The 22,477-nt window shown below is 45.4% G+C and overlaps 1 protein-coding gene across 4 annotated transcripts in view; it reads right to left on the bottom strand.

Annotated features, from left to right (window-relative positions):
- The window catches only part of HOMER1 (homer scaffold protein 1), a 135,024-nt gene that overhangs the window by 22,754 nt on the left and 89,793 nt on the right, over positions 1-22,477 (bottom strand). For all 4 annotated transcript variants that reach the window (XM_054987658.1, XM_054987657.1, XM_054987659.1 and 1 more), the window contains one exon: positions 9,471-9,581. In XM_054987658.1, coding sequence (XP_054843633.1) covers positions 9,471-9,581 — 111 coding nt within the window. The remainder of the gene's footprint in view (positions 1-9,470; positions 9,582-22,477) is intronic.

The following is a 22,477-nucleotide window of genomic DNA, read 5'->3' as shown; positions in this document are numbered from 1 at the left end:
CTGGTCAAGCGATCCGGGGGTAAGTAGGCCCTGCCCCGTGGCGAGTCGAAATGGACCCCAATAAACCTAATGGCTGTGCCCGGAGTTAAGATAGACTTATCTCCATTAACCACCAAGCCCAACCTAGCCAGCACAGATAAGGTGAGGGCAATATGGGCCTGGAGAGAATCCGCCGAGGGTCCCACCAGGAGCCAGTCATCCAGGTAAGGGTAGATAAAGCATCCCCTGGACCGTAGATACGCCACTACGGTGGCCATGCACTTCGTGAAAACCCTGGGTGCAGAGGCCAGCCCAAAAGGCAACACCGTATATTCATAAACAGAACCCCCATAGACAAACCGCAGGTACTTTCTGTGGCCCTCAAAGATGGAGATGTGGAAGTAGGCGTCTTTCAAGTCTAGAATAGCTAGCCAGACACCTGCTTCCAAGAGCTCTATGACCCTTGTCAGGGTCAGCATCCGAAATTTCTCAACCTTTAAATAACTGTTGAGGCCCCTAAGGTCCAAAATGGGCCGGGACCCTCCATCCTTCTTATCTACGAGAAAGTATCTCGAGTAGAATCCCCAAGGGGAGGTAGCGACATTGACCACCCGGACAGCACCTTTGTTCACCAACTCCGTAACATTATTGTGTAAAACAACATTCTAACATGGAGATCAACGGGGAGGGAGAGAAAGGGGGGGTGCATCAGCAAACAACAATTTGTAACCATGGGCCACAATAGACAGGACCCAAGTGTTAGAAGTAACAAGCTGCCAACAGGGCAAAAAAGGCCGAAGCCGGTCCAAGAACCGGGCAGTAGCGAGAGTGTCCTTGGAGGCCAACAAGGGAGTGTCCAGGCTTAGTCAGAAGACAGAAGGCTTCTGCACCGAGGTCGACGATTTAGGCGAGGGGGGCTGCTGCCTCCCCTTGGACCGGCCGGAGCGCCTGGAAGAGTGACGCTGCTGGGCTGAGTAGGATTGGTGGCCATAGGACTGGCCCGAGAAGAATCGCCCTTGACGCTGCTGGTAAGGCTGATAAGGGGTCTGGTAGGATCGGAACCGACCGTAACGATACCTCGGGCCCAACGGCTGTGCTGAAGGAGCAACTCCCAGGGACTTGGCCGTTTGCTGGTTTTTCTTCATCAGAGAGAGGGACTCATCCGTTTTTTCTGAGAAGAGCTGGGGCCCCTCAAACGGGAAATCCTCCACCTTCGCCTTCTTCTCTGGTGGCAGGGCCGTGGACCGGAGCCAGGCATGCCGATACAAGACCACCGAAGTCACCATCGCTCGCGCTGCAGAGTCGGCGGCGTCCTTGCCCGCTGTCATCTGTTGCTTTGACAGCTTCATGGCCTCAGCCTGGAGGGCCTTAACCAGGTGGCGACGATCCTCCGGGAGGTCGGAGAGGTAAGAGGACAGCCGTTTCCATAGAAAGAGGTTGTAGGATCCCATTATAGCTTGGAAATTTGCTATACGGAATCCCAAGGACGCAGACGAGTAGAGCTTCCTGCCCATGCCATCCAGCTTCCTGCCTTCCCGGTCTGCCGGAGCCGAAGAGGAACCGTATCGGAACCGAGCCTGACCTTCCTCCGCCACGATGGAAGAGGGCTTAGGGTGAGAGAAAAGGTACGGGCAGTCGTCCTGTTTCAGGCGATAGTACCTTTCGACCTTCTTTGCCGTTGGCGGCAGTGATGTTGGTGTCTGCCAGAGCGCAAGAGCATTATCGACAAAGTCCTCCACAGGAGGGAACGCCACCGAAGCGGGGGACCCTGAATACAACGCCTCCAGCAGCTTGCTCTTAGGCTTGGAAGTCGTGGAGGCAACATCTATCTCCAGCGCAGCGGCCATCCTGACCATCTGTTCGGCGAACATTCTGTAGTCGTCATTTGGGGACGACGAACGGAGCTCACCCACGGTGTCATCAGGGGAAGGGTCAGAAGCCACATCCGAGGAGTAATCGGACGGGGAAGCCAGGCCCTCTTCATCCTCGAAATCCGAAAACTCCGCCGGGGTCTGCATCGGAACCAAAGCCAGGCGTCCGGCCGGAGCCAATGGACAAGGCCCAGGAACCGAGGGATGGAGTTGCACTCTAGCCGCAGGAGGAGCAGGCGCAGGTTGCATGAGCAGTTGAGCCGGAACGGAAGACGGCGGCCCGAAGGGTGTTGCAGGAAGGGCATGGACTGCTGGAACCAGGCCACAAAATCCTGCCAGGAGGTCATGTTTCCTATCCCCGGGACAGGCTGCCAAGGAGGTAGGGGAGCGGACACCGGAGCAGGCCAGTGGTACGGTGCCGGAACCAATGAGGTAGATTGCATCGGAACGGAGGCCTCCGAAGGCGCCGGGGCGGACGGCAGGGAACGCTCGAATGACTGATACGGTTCCGGGAAAGGCGGGAATGGCATGTAATCCTCCGATGCCGTTGGAGGAGGCATACAAGGAGGCGACGGGGTATGAAGACTCACCACATCGTCATCAATCAGGACCGGTCTGGGTGGCGTACCAGGCTACACAGTCGGAGCCGGGGATGGTGCACGGCTCTTAGGTTTTGACTTGGCCTTGGCCTTTTTAGGCGGGGGCTCCAAAGAAGCCTCTGTGGCCGAAGTTTTAGACGAGGGCTTCGATGACTGCTTCGATGAGGAACGCTTCTTAGCCTTCTGGCTAGAAGGACGATCCACGGAACCGGAGTCAGAACGGCCCTCCGGAACGGGTTGTCCCGTCGGTTCCGAGGGGAGCGGCTCTGGCGATTTACAAGACGGTGCCGGCGAAGGAGCGGCGGAGCGGGGCCTATCTCCCAATGAACCCGATGGCTTGGGGGGGAGAAGGTTGGCATCCCACAAGAAGGCACGGAGTCTGGCCTTCCGATCGCTCCTCGCTTTTGGGGTGAAAGACATACACACCGCACAACGCTCCACAATGTGCCCCTCGCCCAGGCAGATGAGACAGAGCTCATGGCCATCCGAGTGGGTCATCTTCGTGCTGCACTTCAGACATTTCTTAAATAAAGCTGTCTGAGACATTTCAAACGGTATCTCCCAACAGATGACACAGGAAAATACTGAACAGCACAGGAAGACGATGAAGAAACTCCGAAGAGACGCTGAGAGACAAATAACGCTAGACAAGAAGAACCTTTTTGACGGCGGCGAAAAAGGAACTGAGGGAATGCCGGGGACGTTCGGATATATATACATTCAGTCAGTCAATCTTTATTATGGTCATAGACCACACAATAATAGCATACAACCCAGTCATGGTAAGTCATATTATTTACAAATCTATTCACTAAAATTTCAGGGTACAGAGTCTTAAATATTTAAAACCTTAAAACCTGAGTGCATAAGACCAAATTATTAAATATTAAAATCCCTAACATTATAAAATATTTAAATATTTCCCCCTGTAAAATACTTCCTAATCCGTATGGCTTGCACTGCAAAATTTTCCACCTTTAATGTAATTTCATGGTCCTTATCAGCTAAAAGCTTATCTAGACAGAATCTGTCATTTCTACCTGGGAATCGATTACAAATTGGAGTTATGAAGATTGCCCTAATATTTTGATAAAGCTCACACTCGAAGAGTACATGTCCCCTAGTTTCTATCTTTCCAGCCCCACATATGCATACTCTTTTCTCAAGCTGCGACATGGTCCACTGCAGACACTTTTATCAGACATTATTCTGTGGACGTGAATGCACGGCGTGAATCAGCTGTTGGCACGGCTGTCCTGCATTCTTTGTTCAAATAGACACTCACACCCGCCCCCATTGGTGAGATGCTAGTTATTCTCCCAATGTGGGGCTGCACAGAAGGACGACGACGATAAACAGGGTTTCTCACCTGTAACTGTTGATCGTCGAGTCTCTTCTGTGCAGACACACATTCCCTCCCACCTACCCCGCTGTGAGTGCTTAGTTAACTGAGTTGGTTCTCCGGCGGCTCAAGTGAACTGAGGGAATGCCGGGGACGTTCGGATATATATACATTCAAAATTGGCGGGAACACCGGCGCGCATGCGCGGTGGATCCGAACGTCCCCTTCACATCTCTAAAAGCTAGAAAAATCTTTTCCGCGGCTGGCCTGCGCCTGCGCAGTCCCAATGTGGGGCTGCACAGAAGGACGACGACGATCTGGCAATGTGGTATCCTGGCTCAGTTGAAACTTGGAGATCACTTTTGGAAGAAACAGTCATAGAATTTCTTTATTAACAGAAACGTACTGAGATTTCTCAGATCATGAAACACCCCCCCACACACACACACTTTTTTCCTTTACTATAAAATATCTGGAATAGAAAACAAAGTGTTGTTCCTTCACAGGTACCTGAGTTACTGCTTTATTTTTCCTCAGTAGGGGTTTGGCTTCCACTAGAATCTGAGTGGCTGGTACAGGTGTATTGATGGGGTGGTGGTAGGAGGTGCAAGAAAATCTATTGCATACTCCTTTAAAATAATGGAAGAAGACCCACTGGTTGCAGCAAATATCCTGCCAAGTTATGCAAGGAAGGTTTTTCTTCTCTGTGTCTAATAATTCCTGGGAGCTAGAAACTTCCATAGGGTCTGGACCTTGGTGAAGGTGGAAAAAAGGATTGCACTTACCTGTAACTGCACTTGGACAGGCCAGCTTCTCAGAACAAGATTACACAGCTTTAAGACTTGAGAGGGCAACCTCTCCTCCTCAGGTCACTCTCCAGGGCGGCTTCCCACTGAATCTGGGGAATTCCCATGTGATCCGGAGAAGTCACCCTCTTTCCCTCAGTTCTCCTGTGCTGCTGCTGAGCCCTCCACAGAAAGAAACAAGAGAGCTCATAGTAGGGCAGGAGGGAGGGAATGTGTGCCTGTACAGAAGACCTAGATGAACAACAGTTACAGGTAAGTGCAGCCCTGTTTTCATCTGAGGTCTTCAATGCAGTCCCACACTGGGAAACTAGCATGCTACTTACCAAAGAGATGGGGTAAAACTCTCAAGAAAAGATGGTAACACGGCTTGATCAGCTGCTGCTTCTTTTCTAGCATTAACATCCACAGGGTAATGCTTGACAAAAGTGTCAGCTAAGACCATGCCGCTGCCCGACAGATATCTGCCAATGAGTCTCCACAAAGAAAGGTGGCTGAAGCAGCTTAGGCCCTTGAGGAATGAGCACAAATACTAAATGGACAAGGGACTTAAGCAAACTTAAAGCAAAGTTTAACAGTAGTTACAACCCATCGAGAGATGGTCTGAGAGGAAGCAGCCCTGCCCTTGTTTGGGACAGAATGACAAATAAAATATGCTGATTCCTTTTTAAAAATTTTGTCATATCCAAATAAAACAACACAGCACTTCTTACATCCAAACTGTGTAACATGAGTTTTTGAGGTGAGGATGGCTTTGGAAAAAAGACTGGGAGAACAATGTTTTGAGAAATATGGAACCTGGAAACAACTTTGGATAAAAACTGTAAACTAGTATGTATCACAACCTTATCTATCTGAATGGAAAGCTGAAATAGCAGCTAAATGAATCTTAACAGAGGTTGAAGCCAAACCCAAGCTTAATACTCCAAAATGGTAGGTAAAGAAAAAGTCCCTCAGGAGACACCCTTCACCTCAGCCCAGTGCATAAATCTCTTCCATTTAAACAAATAAGATCATCTGGTAGACAGCCTTCCAGTATTTAGAATAACACTGGCTACATCAGGATGTTGGGAGGCTAATGCCAAAATAATCATGTAGATTGTCACGATGCACAGTTTGCCCCATTCCAAGCAATTTTGGTACCAGAATTAAATGGATAAAATTGCCTTTGGCCAGAAGCTTCAAGCTGTGGAACCATGGTTGACGTAGTCATTGTGGGGCTAATAGGTTTTGGTTTTATCCACTTGCAATTTGCAAACAATCTTGGGAGCAGTGGTCAAGTGGGGAATGCATAGAAAAAGGCTCCTGTCCAAATTATTTGAAAGGCCAAGTTATTTGAAAGATAGAGGCCATGTTGGACCCCCTTCTGCAAGAGAAGAGAGGTGCCTTGATGTTGTGTCTGGCAGCAAAGAGGTTGATGACCAGGAAGCCCCACTGTGCAAAAATCTGATGCATATACTTGTTGGTAACAGATTACTTATGGTGAACACCTCCCAATCTGCTGAGCAAATCAGCCTGTATATTGGAGGAGCCTGCTATGTGTAGTATTGACAAGGAAGTACAGTGGACTATAGCCCTCTCCCAAACCATAGTGGCCTCTGCACACTGAACCCTGAAAGCAGTTCTACCCTGCTTGTTTAAATAGTACATAGCAGTTGTATTGTCTGTCAAAATGTGCACACGCTTGTTGGAGACAATATCTGAAAAGGAGTTAAGGGCATAACAAATAGCACATAGTTCAAGGACATTGATGTGTGAGGCCTGTTCCTCCTTAGACCAAATCCAATTAACATAAACATCCTTGCAATGGACCCCCCAACCCTCCAGAGATGGGCATGGAACCCCAAAAAATGAACCACATGATTCGTGGTTCGTAGCATTCCACGGAACATCAAACCATGAACTTCCGACCTTTTCCCAGTTCGTGGTTCGTTGTTCCGTGGCATTTCAATTGCTCTGCACCAGCTGCTGAAGCCAGTGCGGGGCATTTGAAACAGACAGCCCCTTTCTTCTGCTCCCTGACAGCAGAAGAAAGAAGTTGCCATTTCACAGACCCCAGCGTGGGGTCTGTGAAATGACAGCTTCTTTCTCCTGCTTCTGGGGCTGTCAGTTTTACAGACCCTGCATTGTTCCAGACAATGGAAACTGACAAACTTACAGCTTGGGCAGCAGGAGAAAGAGGCTGTCAGTTTCACAGACCATGTGCAGGTTCCAGCGTGGGGTCTGTGAAACTGACAGTCCGTTTCACAGACCCACAGCACAGGGTTTGTGAAACAGACAGCCCGGGCAGCAGGAGAAACGGGCTGCCAGTTTCACAGACCCCACACTGGAACCGGCGCAGGGTCTGTGAAATGACAGCTTCTTTCTCCTGCTTCTGGGGCTGTCAGTTTTACAGACCCTGCATTGTTCCAGACAATGGAAACTGACAAACTGACAGCTTAGGCAGCAGGAGAAAGAGGCTGTCAGTTTCACAGACCCCGCGCCAGTTGAACCTCGCGCAGGGTCTGTGAAACTGACATCCCCTTTCTCCTGCACAGGGGCTGTCCATTTCATAGACCCTGTGCTGGGTTCAGCAGATGGGCTGAAACTGGCGTGAGGTCTGTGAAACTCCGAACCTGGCTACGGAAGAGCTGGAAAAATTCATTTGTTCTGTAAGCACGTGTTTTGTTGCAAACGAACCAGCCATTTCGTACGGAATTTTGTTCTGTGGTTCGTTTCGTGCCCATCTCTAGTAGTGAGAGTAATCTCTGGCTATGGAGCACCAAAGGGGACTCCCCTCTGCAAATCAGATGAATCTGCCCACCATTTAAGAGATCTTAGGACCTTTCTAGGTAGAGAATGCGGAGACTGAGACTGTGGGTCAAAAGTCTTTAAAAATCAAAACTGCAGAGGTCTCATTTTGAGATGTGCAAATGGGACTACAACCATAGTGGAGGCCGTAAGTCCTAGCATGGTTTGAATAGTGAAGGCAGACTGAAAACAATTTGTGAGAAAACAGTACAAAGCCCTTTAATTTATCAACCATATAACTAATTGAAAACACCCTATTCACTTTGGAATCCAACCGGGTGCCAATAAATTGTACAGAGCATGAGGGGCTTAGTTTAGATTTCTTCACAATCACTACAAGACCCAGGTCTGAACAGACCAACAGAATAAAACTGATGTGATGTTGGAGTACCTCCTGAGACTGAGCAGAAATAAGCCCGTCATCTAGATAAGGACAAATGGGGCATCTCTGCTTACAAAGATGAACCACAACTGCACCTATACATTTTGTGAAAACACATGGTGCTGTAGCCAAACCAAAGCATAAGACAGTGTATTGAAAAACAGTATCACTAAACGAGAATCTCAGATATCTTCTATGACCAGGTGTACAAAAAAATGAAAGTACGCATCCTGTAAATCCAGGACTGTAAACCATGAATCAAGAGGAACCACCTATAAAACCCATGGTAAAGTCACCATTCTAAGCTTAGATACCCTTATGTACTGGTTGAGGCCACATAAATCTACAATAGGCCTCTTGCCCTCATCTTTTTTATTAAACAGAAAAAAGTGTGTGTGGGGGGGGGGGAATCCATAGGGGGTATAGTCCAGATTTGAAACATTTCCTTAAATAGTTCATTCTTACTACCTCTTATCTTAACAAAAGCTATGTAAAATTGAAGATTACAAGTTTCTCATACATATCTTTTGGCTCTTGACCAATACATTGATCCTTGGATTCTATTTCTGACTTCTGAGAAGTTAGACTATCCTGCCATTCTTAGCCACTCTCTGCACCTGGGCCTTAGCATGTTGTAAATATTGATATGAGCTAAATGGCTTCTAATCTACACATGGCTGTACAACTGTGTTACCCTGTTGTTTCATTCCCCTCTCCAAGGTTGTTCTGTTCTAGACCTTTAGACTCCCCGTTGTAGTATGTCTAGTTATGGGGCCAGGCTAGACCTGTTTCTGTGTGCAAAGGCATCTTGAATGACTTTCTTGGTCATATCCAGCAACTGTTCTCCTATCGTTCGAGCTACATCCATGACATGTCTACTATAAGAACTGTCAGTAACTGTCTGAATGGTATAGTATAAGCTCTGGAGAGCTGGTGCAACTCCTTTATAGTCCACTTCCTTGGACTGGCTACCAGATTGGATAATTCTCCTGGTATTTCAGAAACTTTGTCCCTGAAAGCTATCTCACTTATAAGAGCTTAACCATGAATGAACCAGCTCTAGTGTTGCCAGGAAGGAGGCAAATGATATGTTTTAAAATGAGGACCAATACTGTAAATTTTGTGCAGTTCTTCAGTATTCAGACATCATGCCAAGTCACAATTAGACTCAAACTTGCCATGATAGGCATGAATGCAGCTTGTTTCCCTTCTTCTTCTTCTTCTTCTTCTTCTTCTTCTTCTTCTTCTTCTTCCTCTACCTCCCCCTCCCTCCATTTTTGTGCCAAGCATGCAAACAAACTCCAGTTTCCTATGATGGCTGAATGTAGGAGACTGGGTGAATTGGAATTTTGCCTCCCACAAGCTGGAAGAAAATGGATATCTGTGTCTTGAATATTTTGCACTGGAATTGAATATTTTGCACTGGAATAAGACTACACTAAACTTCTTGTAAACTGGGAACCAATATAAAAAACTTTTGGAACTCTTAACAAGTAATTCCATTCAATGTGGTCAAAGGTTTTCTTTCTCATGCCTTCCCTCCAAAGCATACTTTCACTGAGAGAGGTTTACTTTACACATATTTTCTCTGATAGTTTCCTACCTCGTGTCAAATTCCACATCTATTTTAAGATATAATGTTATGAACTGTATAAAGACCAATTTCTAAGGCTATTTTATTAATAAATAAATACAAGCAATTACCTCCTCCTTTTTCTTCAGTGTTGCTTCTAATTCTTGTATTGTCTGGTTTAATTCTGTTTTATGAGTGTGGACTGCATTTGCTTGACTACTAACACACTCCAGCTCAGTCACCTGTAAAGTAAATACCAATGGTAAACATTAAAGGTCCATCTAGATCAAGGAATTATGAATATATATCAAAATATGAGTTATTAAGCCTCACAATATTTTGGATAAAAAGTAAGAGGAATATTGTTTAACTGTTGCTGATTCCAACACTTAAGAAGTTAAAAAATGACATGCTAGAAGTGGGAAGAACTGCACCAAATAATTGGGGGGGGGGGACCAAAATACAAGGTTTACAGAAAATTCAATGATGTTGAAAATTCTGCACTATACTAATAAAAAAATATTACAGACAATCTGATTTCCCATGTTGCATATTGAAAGAGAAACTAAATTCAGGAAGCATTAATTCATAAGGCAAAACATACTGAGAATGATATACCCTAGGAAACTCTTGTACCCATTTTATTTTTGCATGTGCCCTTCTTTCTCTCATCAGACACTAGCTGCAAAAAGTACTCATTGTGAAATTTTCCTGTTGCCTTTATCTCTTCTCCACCTTGCTCTCACAGCGTCCCAGAAATAAAATAGTACACTATATGAGGCATCTTCCAGATGCCGTACTGTTCCGGCTTCATTTCCTTTTGTTGCCTTTTTTTCCCATTGTTTCCTCACAGCTTTGTTGCGTATTTCTTGCTGTCAAGGTTTTTCTCCAGTTTCCCTGACTCTTTCTGAAAGCTGTTTTCGCCCAATCTTTTTTTCCTGAAACAGCTTGATTTCGGTTTTTTTACCAGTCTGTAAGGTCTGTGCCATTTCTCAAGCTCCACCCATCCTGTCATTTTGTTTTGCTGAGGAGTGGACGGTGAACTCTTTTTTTAAACTGCATGCCAGCGAATATCTCGAAACAGGACTATACCATGCATGAACTAAACGAGCTGGCACGGCTGATCAGAACGCTGGAAACAAGTAGCCAATCCTCTCCTCACTGTCACCTGGAACATTCTTTTTAAGAGCATACCTCAGCACTGTGCCTGGGTGCCCGTGTCAAACTCTTTATGTACTGTGTGCTAGGCTCACTTTCAACATGCAATCTAAAGAGAAAGAAGAATTGGAAGAATGTGGGATCCTCTGGACAGAAAGAGAAACTGTTGCCTTGTTGTCAATCAGGGCTGGGGAGAAGCTTCAGAGTGCTTCTCGTCCCCTATGGCTCCCATGCTGCCCAGCATGCCCTCCACAGAAACCATAGAAACCAACAAAAGGGACACCCTCAAGCAATGGCCCAGGACAGTAATTGGTCTAGTCAGGGCTTTTTTGTGGCAGTACTCACCGGTACTGAGTACTGGCACCTTTTGGAGGGGTTCTCCCAAGTCCTGAGGGGAGAATTGGTGGAAATCAGTACAACCATATATAAGTAATGGCACTATTTAAAAAAAAGAACTGGGTCTATTCCAAAGTTCATGAGTAATGTTTAATGGATTAGAATGCAGCTACAAAAGCATTTATTAGCATTACTGACAATTTATTGGTGGTTAAGTGATTCTGGAGCATAATTTGCCTCAGTATTAACCATTTCCCTGCCACACCCTTTCTGTAAACAAAATTTTGTGTACAGTTCAAGTCCCCTACCTCCTACTTCAGGCACTGAACACAGCCACTCTGATGGTCAGGCAGGAGAGAGGCTTGACCCTTTGAATTTTGGGCTGAGTGTTCTGCCTTCACCAAGGTCCTGGCTCTCCAACTCCCTGGGTTCTTTTTTGGGGTGTACTCACAGCTCAGTCAGTAAATCCAGACATTGCTTGAATAAAATATATTTGATTAGCTTTTAAGGAGTGTTTGCAAAAGCATTAAGCACTCAAAGAAGAAAAAACAGGCCACGGACACAAAACAAACAACCTAGCTGTTGCTAACTTAAAATTGTCTGTCTGTCTAAAACTTTAAGAGCTAGCTTGCTTAAGCTTCTGTGATAGACTTCCAATAGTTTTTCAGCTAACCCATCTGGTAGCATGTAGGCTTTTTCATTATTACAACATAGAGGCTTGCCAAGGTGAGGCATGACCAAGGTAGATCCTTCGGTATCCCCTACCTCTCCTTCCTCTAGTGTGTATTCAAAAGCCTTCTTTTTAACCCCCCTGAGCAAGTCACCAGGTAACAAGGAACCAACTAATTGACATTAGTGCTATCAGCTCACTCAGGGAAGACAGCTGCTGAAACTCTCTGAGACTAGTCTTCAAGGTTTGCAAAAAGCTCAGAGATTGCTTGCAGCTGTTAATTAGCGCAGTAAGCCTTTTCCAGGTAAGCCTGGGTCCTGCAAATACTTAGTACATTGCACCACACTGAACCAACGTTCAGCTATCTTTTCTGGAGCCCTGCACATTAGATCTAACTTCCATACAGTAGCAGCAATGAATTCAATTGACATAAGGAGTATAAACTCAGCAATATTCTTTACTGATGAACAGAACAGACCAACAAACCAGTGTAATAGTGCCCTCAAAAGTCACCTTCCAAAGAAATATTCCCTTAGTGCTACAATTGGCCATGATCAGAGCTATGGTGAATTCTTTTGCTACAGTCCATAATAAAAAATGGAAGGGAGGCCAAGACAGCCAACAAAAATAACCAGTCAAATGTGGGAAAGTAGCTAACCAATCAAAGGCCAGACATGTACGCAACATAGGATTTGCTGATGGGCTTTGGGGGTGGGAACTGATTAAGCAACACAGTGATACAGCATATGCAAAAATTGAGGTTTTTCAATAGATTGTACCATCATAACAGCACAAGTGCGATCCCCCCTCTGGGGGCAGGTGGGGGTGGGGAGCCAGAAACTAAACACTCTGTAAAGGAAGATAGAATACACACATAGGGATGGTCCACTTAAAAACCTACAGTGTGGAACAACTGCCTTGAACACACTATGATGGGAGGCGCCCCAGAGTTGAGGAAAAAACAGATCAAGGCTTCAGCCTGGAAGATGTCAGAGTTTGGACATCTAAATTCCCTGCAAGCCTAGAGAAATCTTCTGAGCAGGCATAATTGTTAAGCAAACAGATTCCATAGCAGCAGACCATAGCCGAAGATTCCAAATTCATGGAATTAAGAAACAGCAATCGTCCTTAGAGACAACCCCATATTATATGGCAAATTGTTATACATGACCAGCAATTTCACTGGAGGGAACAGCTCTCAGCACTGCCCATTGTTGCATCTTTAGTACCTGTTTCCATACACACAGCTTTCCTCTTCTCTAGCCAGTCAAGTCGATTTGTTGAATCAAAATTACTTCAGAATGTCAAGAGCACTTAAGCAGATTGGGCAGCTTCTTGGGAAGCTTATAGAATGTTTTTCTTAATCATCACTTTAAGCCTGGTTGCTACAAACTAGGTGCAAAAGCACTTGGTATCAAGAGGTAAAACTCTAGGTTACAACAAATGAAATTATAGCCAATCACCATGTTAGTTCTACAAATCTTTGTCTAGTAGTATTGCGAACAGACTGTGTGATATTTTAGTAATTTCAATGATTTTCTGTGGGCTTTCCCACACACGCAATTTATTCCTGATTTTCTTAGCAGTCAATCCACAAGCACTGGAACCAGTTTGGGTACAGTTCTTCTACACATCTGCCTTCCCTCTGCATTTAATAGTTGTGGAGTTGGTTAGTTTCTTCCTCGCATGTCCTAAATAATCAGGATTTTCAAGCAAGGATGCTGTTTTCATCAATGGTATAATTCCCCTGGCAACTGCTTTCCTCTCCTTTTTATTTTTAGCACATGCTTAAGCCATCCCACCGTGGTCCCCATGAGGACTGACTATGCTCCAGGAAGCATGGAATGTTGTGAGCATTTCAGAGTTGGGGGCGGGGGGAGAGGTAGATGGGGATTGTAACCTGTCAAGTTCCCAAGAGTATCTTGGAGGGGAAATCTCTATGTGTATGAGTAATTTCTTAACTACTTAAACTCTTTATTTTATTTATTCATTTATTTATGTCATTTATAGTCTGCCTTTCTTACTGAGACTTAAGGAGGATTGCCCAGTATGAGATTAGTACAATCAGTATCAAGTACATTTCCATACAATATCAACTCCACCACCATTTTTCATGGTCCCAGTTTGTTCTGTCTAATAGCAAACTACATGATCAAACTTCTACCAGGAGCTTAGTGAAATGGGACTAACCATAATACTCAGAAAACATGTAAATTTCAAAACTTTCTCCACCAGTAATCTGATGAGGACTGAACATGGCCAGAAAATACTAAGTGCTGGTGAACACTAGTTAAAGTGGTGGAGGGGACACAGAAGGGATGGGGAGTTTGCAGAATCCGGGAGAGAGGGATTTAGCTCAGGGGGAGATTTCCCCACTCGTTTTCCCCCTTCTCTTCAAAGTCTGATACACCCCCAAATTGTAGGTTTTTTCCTATTTCTGAAGCTTCAGATGAAGAATGGTGGTTCTTTATAACATAAAGTTATCAAAACATAGCCAGTTTTAAAACCTGGGCCATTTCCCCACGTCTTAAAAATAGGGTCCCACTCACAGAATGCTAGCGGTTTTTCCGTGCAATTTCTGACATCACCATTTTCAATACGGACGCAGGCAGATTGGAATCATAACTGCCCGCATACATTTTGGAAACGGTGACATCAAAAATCGTGTGGAAAAGCCACCAGCGTTCCATGAGTGGGGCACTATTTTTAAGACACGGGAAAACGGCCCTGGTTTGCCAGGCTTATGGGAGAGGTTTCTAGGTATCAAGGAAACAATCAACTGAAAATATACATAGGAAACAAAGCAAAATGCAAACTCTTGGAAATCTCTCAAATGATGAGCTATACAGCAATGCAGTATTTTAATCGAAAGCAGAAATAAGCAAAACAAAGCATCATAGCCCCAGGCAAAATATTTGGGTAGAAATTTATTTCATCTATTTCCTTTGCTTCAAAAAACATTTTTTGTATGACTAATGTTCCAGAAACTGTTAAAACAATATCCTGGGATGTATCATAAATGGACAATCCAAAAAAGAAGACTAACACACTGGAAATTGGTTACTATTTTACCAGCAGTTGAAACAGGAGCTGGGAAGGAAGCCATGGGTATGCTGTGAGACATTGTCTTCACAGGCAAGAACTACTTGAGATATGAATTATTTCCACTAAACTACAAAATGGTATCATAACTAATATATAATACTGTGGTATCATATGATAAAAACATATTTTCGTTAAGAAATTTTATCTATATCTTGAAAAATAAAAAGGCCCTCAAAAATTGTGTTGGACACAATTCCAACGCTTACAGCTTTTATTGATATTTACCACTTTGTATGTACTTTCTATCTAATGGAAAAAGGATATACAAATTATATTTATATTTAGTATAATTGCTATGGAAGTTATTCAGCCTCCTGGTCAAGTTTTTTCACCCAAGACTTAGATTCAACAGTCTTCTTCTGGTCTTGGAATGCACTCCTGCTTGTGGAAGGAGTTTCCCTAATTTCCAAAGATTCTCCCCCCTGCCACATCCCATGCAGTTCCAAAGGTCCCTTGATTCTCATAACTGATTGTTCACTGGGTATTGGGAATTGCAGTGGGAAGCAGGAAAAACCTGTTGCAGGAACAGAGTTCTCTCGTGTTGCTTTGGATCCAAAATGAACTTTGATTGTATCAAGCATAAGAAATACAAGAATGAACCGCTGAGATGAGTGCTTAGATTCACTGGCACCTCTCAACAGAAGAGAGCGTGACTATAGTTTATCATTTTAATTTATATGATTTTAAAAACTGACAGCATATTACCTCGCCCTGGCAGGCAATCAATTTGACATTGCCTTCTTTGAAAGCTTTGTAATTTTATACTATGGGTATGTTTTTGGTTTTATTAACTGTGTTATTTGGCATATGGTCATATTTGTAGGCTACCTTGGGCCATTTAAGAAATGTGGGATATTAAATATATAAACTTATATGGATCTGTAACTGGCCTCGAATTTATTAAATGAAAAGGTAGGATATGTTGATCAAATAAAATGAATCAATAAAGGGGAAATGAAGGGGGAAATGAAGGTCAAGAGGTTATAAAAATGCAAAAAAAACCCCCATCAATGGTGCTGCACTTTCAGCTAAGACTCTCTGAACAGTTTTGAGAACCAACTCTCCTGGAGGACTGGGTTGGGACAACTATATAGTTAAGGATGTGGGTAGTTTTTGCTCATCCTCCTTTCAAGAACAAACTGATCTCTGAATTACAGCAAAAGAATGGACCATTTGATGGCATTTATGGTAGGTTTCTATGTGTCCTTTCGGAATAGGGATCTATTATTCTATGTACGTGTACTTGTATTTAAAATTTCTATTCCTTCTTCTGAGCCTTGAAGAAGAAATAGGCTACTATTGTTTTTTTTAAAAAACCCAACCAAATGTTATACCAAAAAATGGCTGCAAGCACAAGATCATGTTAATTTTGCTTCACCTTTTGTTTTGTTTGCCAATCTTCTTCGTACTTCCAGTTCTAAATAAAGATTGAGGGGTCTTTGGCATTTATTGTTTAGCTGAGGCTTGTGAGTCTAATGCTATATGATTTGCAGCTTCAATGAGTTCCTGTAACAGAAATATGTGTGGCCCAATCTAGTTGAACAGTAACTCTCTGTTTCTGCTGATCTCCTAGGATAAAATGTTTTTCTTGTTCTCCTTGCCTTCTGATAGAAATTACAGTGATCTCTAAAACAGAAAAAACAACCCATTCGAGCCATTATAAAGTTATAGTTGCCTCCTGGTTTGTTAGGGTAGCATTTCAGCAACATTCTAATGTTTTCTCTCAAGGCTTTTGAGCAAATTGTTGTGGAAATTAAAATACAAAGTTTAAGATGAAACTGTGTCACTGGATTTAGGGACCAAATAAAAGCTTGGCTGTATGCTATCCTTAAAAGAAAAGAGAATGAACATGAAGAAATGAAACAGAGTATACTTAGCCCTCTGCATAACAGGTCCCCTGATTAATCAATATTATCCTGATATGCCCCACTTCTAAAACTATCAAAGTGATAGCAAATTGAAGCTGATTTGTTTTTAATACAAAAATGTCATATGTTTCCTTTGAGATTTAGATTTATTAGTTCAGACTAGAGATGGGCATGAATCGAGAAAATGACGGTTCATGGTTCATCACGTTTCACGAACCATGAACTTCCATGAACTTGCCTGGTTCATGAACTGGTTTGTTTGGTTCATCAGTTCGTAGAATGCCCCCCCCCTTGACAGTCAGAGGCTGTAGAATGGCCCTCTTGACAGTCAGAGATGCCAACTCACAGGAAGTCTTCAGTAGGCTCTCCTCCAACAATCCTCAAAGTTTGGCGAAGATTGGATTTTGGATGTCCGAGTTATAGACCCCCAAACAGGTGCCCCCAGGAAAGTTCCATTAGATAAAATGGGAGTCACGAATGCCAATTGACTTGCATTGGCTCCACTGAAATACACTGCAGCATCAAAAAGTTACAATGAAAATGTAGGATGGAGTTCAGAGAATCTTCCTCTGAGAATGGAATGACAGCACTCAGAGTGGAATGACGGTCCCTGGGACCAGCTAAACTGTTCTGGGCCCGGAATGGGGAGAGAAGTACTCTTTGTGGGGACAGTCGAGGAGATGATCTTGGGGAGACAAGAATATTCTTTTAAAAGGACAGGAGGACAGAGACAATCTATGAGAGGAGGTTAATCTTGTGGGGAAGGAATAGATGTTCTTTCGGGAGACAGTAGTATTCTTGTACAGGAAAGGACAGATGTGATCCATGAGGGGAGGTTAATCTTGGGGGGAAGGAGACTTTGGGGGAATAGAAATCTTCCCAACAGGGCAGGCAAGGGACAGGGAGCTTGGAAGCTGGAAAGCAAAAGCCTTTTAATGTGGAAACATATTCCGGGTGGAAGTTGCCACAGACAGATTCTATCTCTCCAACAGGGTGGACAAGAGGAGGCTGGAAGCACCGATTCTTGGTGGGAGAGAAATCATCATGAGGTCTCCACTGAACGTCAGCATTGCATTCCATAATGAGGAACACCAATAGAGGCAGGACCTCTGTGAGGAGGTTCGGAAGCTGCAGGCCAAACACAGAGGGTGGAGGGGACAAGGGGTGGAAGAGGAGGGAGGGGATGTGGAGTGGTAGCTCCCAGCACCTCAGCCTCCAAGAGTCCACCCCTGCAGGATGTGTACTGGTCCTCGGTTGTGACCTGGGAGGTGGGCTGTGCAGGGGCAATGGACTCCTGGGGTGGGGTGGGTGGCCCACCACACTCCCCCTCAGTGCCTGGGAGGTGGTAACCCGCATGCCTCCACATAGGGGACATGGATTCTGTGGGTAGCTGTCCCTTCCTCGCAGGCCTGGGAGGCGATCACCTGCCCACCTCCCTTCCCCTGGCACTGGGCTCCTGGGGTGGGGAGTGGCCTGCCACACTTCCCCTGGTGTCTAGGAGGCGGTCACCCGCATGCCTCCTCGTACGGGACATGGATTCTGCGGGAGGCTGTCCCATCCTCGCAAGCCCTAGAGGCAGTTGCCTGCCTGCCTCCTCATTTGGGACTTTGTTGCTGTAGTTGGGGAAACCATGGGTGCAGCAGTCAAATGAGCTTGCTTGTACAGGTGGATTTTTGATGAGGTGGAGGTTGCATAGGTAGATGCCTGTCCATGAAGTAGGTGTTGTGCTAAGAGGTAGATATTTGGCTATGAGGTAGATGACGAGGTAGATGTGTTGTGCAATGAGGTAGATATTGTTTCTTGAAGTGGGTGTTGCTGTTGCACTATGAGGTCGATTTTGTGCTATGAGGTGGATCTTGGGTCATGCAGGGACACAACTTGTGAGGAGGCAGACGTTGACAGGGAAGGGTGGAAGTGACGATTCCTGGGAGGACGCAAAGGCATGCGTGGGAGGTATGTGTATGTGGGGAAGAAGCAGCCACAGCCAAACTCACACTATCCCTGGGAGAGAGCGGATTTCCGGATGTCAATGCCCAGAATCTATCTCCCCTACAGGTTGACCAAGAGGGAAGCCTTCCACCAGCGGATCCATGGGGAAGGAGGTTAAAATCCCCCATGTGTGTGTGTGGGGGGGGGGGGTGCACTCACACCCAAGCATTCTGAGACTCCTCACAGGAACCCACCAGGGTTGTCCCCATTGGCCACTGAGGCTGGCAGTGGAGGTTAACATTCCCCATGTGTGGGGAGGGTGCACTCGCACCTAAGTGTTCTGAGAGAGCTTAAAGGAATACACCAGGGTTGGCCCCATTGGCCCCTGAGGCTGGGAGCGGAGGTTAAAATTCCCCATGTGTGTATGTGTGTGGGTGCATTTGTACCCAAATGTTCTGTGAGTCCTCACAGGAACCCTCACAGGACAAAGGGGAAGCCAATCCCCTTGAGGTGAGAGCGGTGACCGCCAGAATCCATCTCCCCAAAGGGGTGGCCAAGCGGGAAGCCCTCCACCAACAGAATACATTCCCCCAACGGGGTAGGCAAGGGGACGCTGGATGCGAGGAAGACCTTTGAATGTAGAAGCAGCTAGCTACATCCAGAAACCATCTTTCCAAAGAGGCAGGTGAGGGACGGGGAGTATAGAAGCCAAAAAGAAGCCTCCTAACGTTGAAACAGACCCACGGGGGAGTTGCCACAACAGCCAGAATCCCTCTCCCCAAAGGGGTGGCCGAAAGGGAAGCATTCCCCCAGCGGAATCCATCTCCGCAACAGAAGGTTAAAATTCCCTTTGCGGGGGAGGGGGGGGTGCACTCGCACCCGGCACGGGCAGGAGGTGGGCCACAAGGCAGCTGAAATTTCCCTTGCCCGGGAGGGGGGTGCATTTGCACCGTGCAAGGAAGTCGATGACTGCCAGAATCCATGTTCCCAATGGGGTGGCCACAAGGGAAGCCTTCCCCCAGTGGAGTCCATCGCCACATTTCACTACCTATGAGTTTCTTATACGTCATTGAAATATAAGCATTATTTTGAAATATACAACACATTCAAGGATGTTTGCATGATAATCATTGTTGCTATGTTGCCAGGTCTTCAGGACCTGAAAGTGATCTATAGGATCATCTGTGGGTTGAGGAAGCAGGCATGTGAACAAAACACTCACTACCACATATGCTTCTAAACTTTACAAAGGGAGCTAGGATTGCTTGCCACAAGAAAGCAGTTCAAAGAGGCAACCCCACACAAACTGTAATGTGTACTCTGGCCTTGAGTTGCCAGAGGAAAGGGGCAGAAGACGCTTTCACTTAAGCTGTTAAATGGTGCAGAACTCTGCATGGCTCAGAACTATTTGCCAACTCTTTTCTGAAGCTGTATAGCTACATCTTCACCCTTGATTTGGTTAGGTGACTAATCTACAAATTTACAGCATGTATTCTGATAGACATTAGTCTATCATAACTCACCACTTGAGCAACTGTGGACAAATCCCAGCCTCTTGGTCTCTGTGGGAAACTGGCTATCAGTCACAGCCTGGCAGTGAGTCAATTAACCCTGCCAACAGACTAGGATTCCTCACTGTTCACACAACTGTGTTGGCTGCACTGAAGACATCAGGCAAACTACATGGTATGAGAAATTTGAGGTTAGATCTCGATAGTTCTTTTAACATGAAAAATAGCCATAGTGGACTACATTACCCTGGACAGAAATCCCCACTCTAGCACAGCTTTCAACAGGCAGGTCAAAAGTTCAATGACTCCATCTCTCATTCCCTGGGGAGGATCACTCTGAAGTATTTGTGCAGTACAAGAACTACTTTGGGGGTGGAAGAGGAAAGGTCTGAAACGGTCTCTGATGCAAAACTCCACATTAAATGCCAGTATGTATTATACAGCCCTTGTGGACACATTTTATAAGAGAGTGGTTTGAAGAGAAGTCCATTATGAGTTGAAAAGTGGCAAATAAGGTTTCCCTGATTGCTGGCTTTCTGCTCCACATTGCCCTCTGTTCCATACACCAGCTGTTTTCTTCTTCTATAGAGTTCCAACCAGATAAGTATGTTTGGAATTTGCAGGCTAAAAAACATCTGGAGGAACGTGTTGCAGACCTTATGCTGATACGTCCCTTTTCTGCTCAAAATGGAGTCATTTCAAAGCACCATTTTCTTCAGGAAACATGGTTGCTTGGGCTGTGTTATAAGCATTTGCCTCTACAAAATTATTTGCACTTGGTTGTTGTGGGTTTTCCGGGCTGTATTGCCATGGTCTTGGCATTGTAGTTCCTGACGTTTCGCCAGCAGCTGTGGCTGGCATCTTCAGAGGTGTAGCACCAAAAGACAGAGATCCAGACACTGAGAGATCTCTGTCTTTTGGTGCTACACCTCTGAAGATGCCAGCCACAGCTGCTGGCAAAACGTCAGGAACTACAATGCCAAGACCACGGCAATACAGCCCGGAAAACCCACAACAACCATCGTTCTCCGGCCGTGAAAGCCTTCGACTATTTGCACTTGGTTCACCAAGATGATCCAGTATGTCCTAAAGCTCTTATATTTGTCTCTTAGGAGCAGCAATGGTCTACTGTGCCCCGGTGATGTGGATCCCATGTCTTGGCAGGGCCAGATCGACAGGGGGCAGGAGGGTAGCCTGCCCCCAGTGCCATCAAAGAGGGGGCACCAGGCGCAGCTGCCAGCTGCTGGGAGCATGTGGGTGGCTGAGCGGAGGACTGGGAGCCTGCCCGCGCCATTCACCTGCCCCAAGGGCAGGAGGCGCATGGCAAGCCTGCCGCCCCGTCAGTGTGCCGCCCTCGCAGCAAGCTGGCTGTCCCGGTGCACCGCAGAGCTGGCGGCGGCAGCGCGGGTGGCTGGGAGGCCGCCCATGCCATTCGCCTGCCCCACAGGACAGGGGGCTCACGGCAAGCTGGCCGCCCCCTCAGTGGAGCAGGAGAATGGTATAGGCAGCCTCACAGCCACTCGCGCTGCCACCACCAGCTCCACAGTGCACCAGAGCAGCCAGCTTGCCACGCGGGTGGCATGCTCCACCCTGCGTGATGACATCACAGAAGTGACATCATCACGCAGCACTGGAAGTGCACATGTGCTGTGCACGCACGCGGGGGGCCAGACTTGGATTGCTCTGGGCATCAGCAACTCTAGATCCGGCCCTGTGTCTTGGGTCTGAATGTTGCAATAAATATGGCAATGAGTCAAATAGACCAACAAAAAATACTCATTGAATTTCCAAGGAGAACAGATAGGTGAAATGAGCTAAATCTTTACACTTATACAGCAATCCTAAACAGGTCTATTCAGAATCCTACTCAGGTCTATTCAGTGGGGTTTATTCCCAGGAAAGTGTTCCCAGGAAAGTGTTGATAATCAGCAATCAGAAGAACCCATAGTGATAAGGGGATTTATAGTGACAATAAGAATAAAACTACATATTACATCCATTTATATAAAAAAACTGTGCTATTGTTCTCCCAACATGGATTTGTATACTTACATATCATAAATAAAACATTTCATTGAAACAATACATTAAAATCTATTTTTAAAAACTACCAATATAAAACTTAACAGCATCTTCAGATTGGATTAGGAGTTGAAGAAAAGTTGCCACAGTGTGAGCACCTACAAGAAAACCCAGCAATAAAGAGGGGAAGCGATCCTTGCATCACAAATGCTTGGGCAAACAGAACAGATTTTGCTTGGCACTTGAAACACTGTGAAGGGTATTGAATTGAATTTATTTCGGTCCACAACCAGCTTTAAACTAGTAAAATAGGACAATCCCTTATTTGGTAAGTATTTTACAAGTTAAAACTTCAGTTAAAATAGTAAAAATATAAATATTATAAAATCTAATTAGCATACATCATATAATATCTTATAACAGTTGTCATAAATATAGCCCTGCATAAACACTTTAAAATTGGGAAGCAGAGATCTTAAACAGCCACCATATAGTAACCTCCAAAAGTGGTCTGAGTTAAAGCCCGGATACACCTGGCT

The sequence above is a fragment of the Eublepharis macularius genome, chromosome 8 (genome assembly GCF_028583425.1).
Source record: "Eublepharis macularius isolate TG4126 chromosome 8, MPM_Emac_v1.0, whole genome shotgun sequence".
NCBI lineage: Eukaryota > Metazoa > Chordata > Lepidosauria > Squamata > Eublepharidae > Eublepharis > Eublepharis macularius.
This window is presented reverse-complemented; position numbering and strand designations above follow the sequence as displayed.